Raw genomic sequence first — 8,864 nt, forward strand, 5'->3', positions numbered from 1 at the left:
TAGCTCAGCTCGTTCATTGCATGTATATATAATTATCCTCACTATATATATTATGCAGATTGAAGATCGTCGAATTAAAAAAAAGGAATCGTCGACGTTGGGTTCATTAGCCTAGATGTCATAAATGAATTGACGATACAAAACTCAATCAAAGAGACCGAAGAGAACTTGCTAAACTCGTTCCTTATACATATAAAAAAGGGAAATAATCTTTCCTTGCAACTTCAAATGAGTATTGCTGTCTTCTATGTAAATTCGATTTCTCTTACTCGAGGTTAATTAAGTAATGTAATTGATGAGTTATATATGCGTGCGCAGAGACCACTTTATTCTGCTATCCATTGATGTTGATAGGGCATTAGTAAATGTCTTAGACTCGAGCAAGAAGCCGAAGAAGATTATGAGGATATAACTGCAATGCTCAAGAAGTAAGTGCAGTTAATATACCGAGACCATATCGGCATGCAACTTTCGTTAATTTCCTGATATCAAGTAATCATTTTCTTTGCCTCGCAGGGTTTGGACGAAGTTCGCCAATAAGGTTCCCGGTCTAAACAAAGAGTTGTGATTTACGCACCCCAAAGTAAGTAGTACTAGCTAGTTCCGCGCATCTCTAATTGATTCAAATTTTCATCAATATATCATTACCATGTTTGCTTATCAGTTTGATTGAACTCTATTCTCGTAAAGTGTATGTACCAAAAGAAGGCACTGTTTTATGTGCATACTACGTATGCGAGTTCATTCGCCACTCGACCTCTGAGCGGGTCTTCTGTGAGACACAATTTCAAGTACGTAAATAATATTCACAATTGTGTTGAGTTTTATTCATATATATATGCATGTATTGACCCTCTTTTTTAAATTACATATGCGAGATGCGGGATCAACTCATACCATATGATCGCATACGAGCAATTCAAGAGGAATTGACAGGATTCTTTGTTGACCACGTCATATCTAAAGACGAAGAAAGCCATATGGATTTGCCATTGGATCTTAATTTGATAATCTTTTGAATTAATTGTAAAAGATGTTATATTGTATATATGTAATAGCGTCGGATAGATATACAAAAACTTGTTGTTCGACCAAGCATTGAGAAAGAGATGACACTTCTCTCTATTAGCTAGCTAACACAATATGAAACAAGTAAAATAAGGCACCAACCCCCCCCCCCCCCCAACCCACCCACCCCCATTCAAAAAAAAAACCTCAGCTCCGGCCAAATGCTGACGCGTGAATGCTATGTTGTCCCAATTGATGTGACCAACCGAGACTAAAGAACCTCATGCCCGGGCTATCCGCAGAGGCCACATGGAAACCCTTCTATTCCGGTTAGTAAGGAAACCGAGACTAAAGGTTATGGGCTTTAGTGCCGACCCTTTAGTCCTGGTCCAGAACCAAGGCTAATGGACCTCTAAAACTGGGACAAATGGATCATTTTTTACTAGTGCATACTCACTTAAATCAACCTCAGAAGCAAATAATAAGCTGTTCAAACTTGAACAATCCAAATTACTCTCAAATTAACAAAGTGCTCACAATAGTAAGATGACGTCCCTCGCAAAAAAAAATAGTAAGCTAACGTCTCATGATAACGTTCCACGATAAGCCACATAGTTTTCCACCACCACGGTTCAGGATCACCAGAGCAGCAGCATGCTGCATGCAATACATGCTTCAGGCTAACATTCCTCCCGGCGAATGATGTGGATCACCATAGTCAGAGGCTCCTTGTTCTTTATCTGCTGGAAGAGACAGACGTCACCCTCCCGCAGGCGGTTGTCACGGGCGAAAAACGTCCATCCTTTGAGAACCCTCATCGCATGAGTTGTGTGTTGCATGCTGTGTTGCATCTTGGTAGGCCATGTTCTGCTCTTCCCCTCCCGCTCAAGCACCAAACTGATCAGGCTACCCTTTCCACGATGATGGCCAGCAACAGACTTCTGAACAAGATATCTGGTTGTATATTGGTTGCCAAAGCGCTGTTTATATACGTAAAACAGGGGAAATGTTAGAATGACGCAGTTGCAAAGATATTTGGAAATTTGTTCCCATCTGAAGTATACTGATAGGCAGCGACAGAAAATATTTTCCAACAACTTACTAGGATGGGAGTGTTACAGCCAACTCCACCGTAGACATTGGACTTTCTCATGATAGCAACATACAAGGGCACTTCTGACTCGATTTCCTCGACTTTCTCCAAAACTTTCTTCTCTTGTGATCGTGTTAGGGAAGCATTGTCTGCCAGCATGAAGAGAAGTTCAGAACCTCCCTCAGAATCATCAGAGATTCCATGATCTTCATGTTCTGAAGAGTACTCTTCACCTGTACAAGTTTTCACATGAACCACAAATATAATGCAAACTGAAATGTTATGCATGCATCCTAGCAGTGGAAACATCTTAATGTCAAGTTGGCATACCATAAGTTAGTGGTTCGTCCGTATCACCTGCCATCTTTGTGCTTGTCCTTCCATGATTTGAGGCAATGTCAGTTCTTGCACCAGTGTAATGATCACTGCCCGCTTTGTGAAGGAGATGTACAGTCATTATGAATCTTTTCTCCTTTACATTTGTCATTGGTTGAAAGAGGCAGATATCGCCTTCTCTAACATGATTGTCAGGGACAAAGTTCCCTAATGAAAGGTTGCGGCGACCAGCGTCAGAACTTCCAGATGGCCTGATATGGAATCTGCACTTCCAACCCTTGTTTTTTCGAGGCAGCTGGAGTATGATATTTGTTTGTTCGCATGGCAAGTGCTTGCGTGCGTAATCCTTACGTATTACCTAGAATAAAAAGGGATAGAAAGTGATACTGATACTGTGGAGATGTTTTATCTGATAGCCCAACTACTCCCTCTGTCAACAAATATAAGACCAATTAGATCACCAAGTAGTGATCTAAATGATCTTATATATCTTTACGGAGTGAGTACTAAATAGTTAAGACAATTGGACTGTCAGAAATGCTAAATCGTTAAACACGCACAGTTTCAGATGATAAGACAACAATAATACTGATTTTGTAAAAACATATCCTTTAGGGCTAGACCACCAACTTTCATAAATAAAAAAGAAATTGTACATAGCTACAAAAAGGTCAGCAGTCCATACAAAATGCAATGGTAAAACTTACGTACCAGAGTACCACTCTGCTTTACATTGCTCTTCTTCATCACTACAACAAGCACCGGGATTTCTGGTCGAATTTTCTTTACAAGTGCAAGAATCTTCACCTTCTGTGCTTCTGTGGGATAGCACCGCCCTGATAAGACACAATATTTTGAAAGCATCTGTTGATCATCCGACTCCATAGAATTATCTTCTGCTGTAAAAAAAATGTTTCAACAGTAAGAGAACCTGCTGTAGAGAGTAATTGGATAAACTGAGTACCCAACTTAACCTGTGAATTCCTCGGAAGAATAAGATATGGCAGGTATCTTTGCTGAATTTTTGTAGCAGTACGAGCTTTTCTTCTGGCTACCATCTGAATCTGAACCTTCCTCTGCTGACGACTGAGTAGCGCCATCATGAGAACTGTTCGACTTATCAGCGTAGCGACTGCAAGAGGCTTTCTCCTTTCCATTGGAATCAAATATTGTAACCTCAAAGAGGGCGTTTCCGAGGTACCGAAACATCAAGGAATAGTTTTCTTCGATTTCATTGGAATCAAGAAATGCTGCCCACCCAAACTTGAGAATAATTCTATTCATATTCTCACTAACTCGAACATCATATATGATACCATTAGGGGCTTGCAGTTTGATGGTTCTCCAGATTGTCCCCCCAAGTTGACTAACAAACCACTCCGGGATGACCTGTAACATGCAGCAATGGTGCAAAAAAAGGTTTGAGGCAATGAACAAACTCTACAAACATCAGGCAACCACTGAACTAGAAAAGTTAGAAAAAGCTTACCAAGCTATGCATAAAGTTTCCATTTATTTTTCTAATGAACCTTATGTTCCTCTCACAGCATTCACAAGGTTTGCTCATCTTGGATATGCCCTATTAAATGAAACACATACTGTCAGGCCGCACATTCATATTTCTGTTTGCGTAACTAGTAATACCAACTAAGCCCTAGAATATTTGGAGAGTAAGGAGATAGTTTCTTTATTTAAAAATAACAGCAGCAACAAAATGTTGTGAAAACTACAAAACTAATGCTGCCCTAATAATCACTTTTGATTACCATGTAAAAAGAAAGAAAAACAACACTGACTGGATCTATTGATCACTAAGATTCATTTGTTATGTTACAAGGGGGATATATACAGATCTAAATAAATCACTGTATCACTTATAAAAGGAAATAAAAACACTGATGATTAAGAACCATATAGAACAATCAGTACATATCATTATAAAGCATTAAGGAATAATGTTCTTCTAAATTGTAGGTGTGGAAGAAGGAAGGACATGACTAGAAAACAAAGTGAGCAACTTGGCAGAAGAAGCTCTGGCTTGATCTATATGATGCATACAATAATTTTGTAACTGAATCTATTGATCACTAGGATCCATTTGGCATGTTACTAGGAAGATTAAATGCATATCTAAATTGATCAACGCTATCTATTTTCCAAACAGTTTCTGAAGTTCAGCAGAAACAAGAAGAGAGCAAAAACAGGAGAGTGCTGCTGCTACATATGCAGGTGTAGAAGAAGAAAGAACTTGACTAAATTGCAAACAAATAGTACAACTTGGTAGAAGAAGCTTACCGTGGTGCCGAAGGCTGCTGCGATGTAGCAGGATGTATAAATGGAATGCAAATCCGGGCTCACTTATGAAAGGGGCGTCCAGGCACTGAAAGGGCACACGCAGATCAAGAAGTCATTTATTATAATGAAGGGAGCTGCATCAAGCGTGCACCATGCAGTCTTCTCATATGCCCAAGCCATAAATCGGAGTATTACTATACAGTATACCCATTCTTCCCTAAATTAATGCAGCTCAAAAAACTAGGTTAACCTCCTTAATTACAATGATTTGACAAAAAACTAGGGAGACTATTTCCCAACAGTACAACTCAAATCGAAGGGGCAACAATGAATGCAAACTTTTCATATTCCTCAAAAATCAGTTTCCCTATATATCTGCTTTATCAAAACTCAAAAGTAGTTTACTCGCACGTGGAAAATTTGCAAGGAAAATATTTCTTCTCTATTTTCTTGATAATGCTACTTTCACATCGAAGCTTGAACCTGAAAACATCATGCCATATACTCCATCTCGGCTATTACTTGAAAGGAGATTACCGAAAAAGGCTGCCATCCCTCTTTATATATAAAGCAATGATCAACAACAACTCGGTACAAACACACGCCATCATAATATACGCACATATCTAAGGCAAGATACAAAGTCGCTGAGCGCAACAACACCATCCTTTTTTTTTTTGCGCTGGGCAACAACATCATCCCTAATACTACAAGAGCAACCAACGTCTTTGTAAAGAGATGAAGCCGCATATGACGAACCGTGGACTCCAAGACCGGAGCGTCTCCACCACCCAATCCGATGATCAAGGTTTCCCCTGGAGCAAAATGACAAGCAATGCAGCTGCGACGATCCTTTTAAGAAGGGAACGTGCTTCGCCACCGTCAGTCAGTCCGAAGATAAAACAGGTTCTCACTCCAGCCAACACTCATCGCCACCGAACGCTGCACCCCTGCTACCATGCCGCCCACACGGTCATGGCCACCGGGCAGCACCAAGCCACGGGCTCTGACCTATGAGCGTTGCGCTACCACAACGAGGGTCGCCGCCCTGCCATCCAAGACCTTGACACCACCTCATTCGAGACCCGCCGTAGCCCCAACCAAAGGGACGAGCAGAAAGGTCCCGCCTTTCGCACCCCTTGGCAAACCCCAACATCGAGACCCAATAGGCCGGCCAAAACTGGCCTCCATCAACCCGTAGCTCCAGGCATGGACGAGCTAGGTCCTGCTACACCGGGCGTGAGACGAGCTCGGTCCTGTAGCACCGAGCATGATACGTGCTCCCCGGTGGCTCACCACCACCAGACAGGAGGTAAGGATGATTCTGCGGCCGCCCCTGGTGACGGAATCATCCCTCAACGATGGACCGCAGCTGGAAAAGGGCCAAGCCTTTGATGAAAGTAGTGTTCGAAGGACGAGGAGAAGGATCGAAGGTCAACACAAGCCATCTAGGGACGAGCCGACGCCGGAACATGCCAGCAGCTGACCCGCCAAGCTGTCGTGGGCTTGTCTGGCAGCCTCTGCGACCAAGATTAAGTAGCGGTTGAAATCAAGTGTTCAAGCAACCAAACAAATCAAAGATCAAAGCATATAAATAGAAACACAAAGATTAAACAGAGTGAGAACTCAACGAATTTGAGAGCAAGATCGTGAAGAACTCGAAAGCCATTAATGCCTTAGGAATACAAGAAGGGTTGCTGTGCTGTAGCAGAATTCATCAAGGGAAATAAAACACTGATTAACAACCATTGAACAATCAGTTTCTGAAATTCCTATCACTGTATAACGAGACTACTTTCTATACCATGCAAACTTCTGACAATCAGCAAAAATAAAAGGAATGGAAAACAAGTAGTATAGAACTAAAAAAACAAATACTGATGCTCTCCATTTTTTTTTGATAAGAGACGCTTTATTACTTAAAAGGTTGGAGCATTACACCCGATCTTTGCATAACTAAGATGCACACAGCCAAACTAAATCCACTCATACAAATAAAAAAATGCAAAATACAAAGAAACATGTATAGTGTGTATAACGCATAAGTCATAGGAGAGCCAATCCTAAGATCATATTATCATCCATTTGGGTAAAATTATCCTTCAATCATCAGGGCCGAGCCCATAATTGTGCAGAGTGTGCAGTCTGTACAAGGCCTTTAAATTTGAAGGGCCTCAAACTTTTTTAGGCCCAGTATATATTTCTTAGAAAAAATGTTGTTTTTGGGCTTCAGCGTTGGGCCGCTGGCGAGTCTAGGCGCCAGCCAGGCCGCTGCTCTATACCACACGCGAGATCCCATGCTGCTGGATCATACAGCTCGATCATATAGCATGCGTACACCTCAATCTCTTCCTAATAATAAAGCAGTTACTGTTATTGTCGTCCGTTGTGGCAGTTTTACAAAAACGTCTTCCTGGTTTTTCAAAATCAACCCGCAATCCTCCATTAAGTGGAAAAACATGTTCCGTTTTTTCAAAAAGTCCCCTGTCCTCCACCGGTCCACGCATAGGGTGGATCGGGACGGTCCGGTCCCGATCTGGCTGAGGAGGAGGCCGGCCCGTCGACGGCGGCTCCGACGCCGGCGAGCGTCGCGGCGGTGGTCAGAGGTGGAGGCGAGGCCGAGGGGCGCGTGGGGCGGCCGGATCCATGGTGAGCCGGGCCGGATCTGGCAGCGGGCGCAGCGCACCATGCGGCGGGGCGGCGAGGATGGAGGTGACGGCGGCCGTCCGTGCGTCCTCCGCGTCCGTGCAGGAGAAGCTCACGGCTGGGCTGACTGCGGCGACCGTGGCAGCGACGCTGGTGCTGCCCGAGGTCGCGGAGGCCGCGTTCCCGGGGTTGTCCCCGTCGCTCAAGAACTTCCTGCTCAGCATCGTGTCCGGCGGGGTCGTCTTCGCCGACATCGCCGGGGCCGTCGTCGCCGTCTACAACTTCAACCCCGTCAAGCGAACCTGATCTCATCTCGCGCTCGCCAGACGTATAAACATCCTGGCGGCGCGAGGAGCAAGGGATGCTGCCACTGCCAGGGCATCCCGGCCCCTTCTATCTTTTCCGAGCCTGCAAGCGCACCAGCGTGCTCGACCTGGACACCGGTGCCGTCGCGGGCCGCTAAGCTGGTACGCCTCGGAACCTTGTTACACGCTCTCGCTGGGACACCGCAAGGTGCTCCGCGTCACAACCCTCGTCGGACCTGCGGGCCTCGAGCAGCTGTGCGACGTGCTTACCCTCGGCGGCGACCAGAGGTGCTGGAGGCGGAGTCCAAGCCCCCCGATCTGCATCATGTCCGACCTGGGCGCCCAGGGCGTCGTCATCCAAGGTTTCGCCTACTTCATGGCCGACAAAACATTTCTTGTCTTTACCATGGTTGCTACCTGATACGTCCATTTTGCATCATGTTTTCATGTTGATATTTATCGCTTCTTGGGCTGTTATTTCACTTCACGGTACAATTCTTATGCCTTTTCTCTCTTATTTTGCAAGGTTTACATGAAGAGGGAGAATGCCGGCAGCTCGAATACTGGCCTGAAAGTGTAGCAAAGTTGAGATACCTATTCTGCACAACTCCAAACGCCGTAAAAATCAACGAGTATTTTTTTTCCGGATTTATAAAAAATACTAGGCCGAAGAAGCGCCAGAGGGGCGCCAGGGGTTGGCCACAAGCCTGCACGGCGCGACCACCCCCCAGGCCGCGCCATGAGGGCTTGTGGGCAACCTGCTGGCCCACTTGCCCCCCTCTTCTGCTATATGAAGGGTTTCGTCTGGAAAAAAATCAGAGAGGAGCTTTTTCATGGATTCGCCGTCGCCACGAGGCGAAACTTGAGCAGAACCAATCTAGAGCTCCGGTAGGACGATCCTGCCGGGGAAACTTCCCTCCCGGAGGGGGAAATCGTCGCCATCGTCATCACCAACACTCCTCTCATCGGAGGGGACTCTTCACCACCAATATCTTCATCAGCACCATCTTATCTCCAAACCCTAGTTCATCACTTGTAACCAATCTCCATCTCGCGACTCCGATTGGTACTTGTAAGGTTGCTAGTAGTGTTGATTACTCTTAGTAGTTGATGCTAGTTGGATTACTTGGTGGAAGAGTTTATGTTCAGATCCTTGATGCTACTCATTACCTCTCTGGTCA

General features: G+C 44.6%; 2 protein-coding genes across 2 annotated transcripts; one reads left to right on the forward strand and one right to left on the reverse strand.

Moving 5' to 3' along the window:
• Positions 1-1,688: 1,688 nt before the first annotated feature.
• On the reverse strand, positions 1,689-7,421 carry LOC123442164 (B3 domain-containing protein Os03g0620400-like). Its single transcript, XM_045118239.1, has 7 exons — positions 7,134-7,421; positions 3,927-4,016; positions 3,412-3,826; positions 3,149-3,336; positions 2,432-2,795; positions 2,111-2,334; positions 1,689-1,988 (listed from the first exon to the last, which is right to left on the reverse strand). The coding sequence occupies exons 1-7, from the start codon at positions 7,419-7,421 to the stop codon at positions 1,689-1,691; spliced, it is 1,869 nt and encodes a 622-aa protein (XP_044974174.1).
• Positions 7,422-7,438: 17 nt separating this feature from the next.
• Positions 7,439-7,684, forward strand: LOC123442165. The gene has a single exon (XM_045118240.1). The coding sequence runs from the start codon at positions 7,439-7,441 to the stop codon at positions 7,682-7,684; it is 246 nt and encodes an 81-aa protein (XP_044974175.1).
• The last annotated feature ends 1,180 nt before the right edge of the window (positions 7,685-8,864 follow it).

The sequence above is a fragment of the Hordeum vulgare genome, chromosome 3H (assembly GCF_904849725.1).
Source record: "Hordeum vulgare subsp. vulgare chromosome 3H, MorexV3_pseudomolecules_assembly, whole genome shotgun sequence".
Taxonomy (NCBI): Eukaryota; Viridiplantae; Streptophyta; class Magnoliopsida; order Poales; family Poaceae; genus Hordeum; species Hordeum vulgare.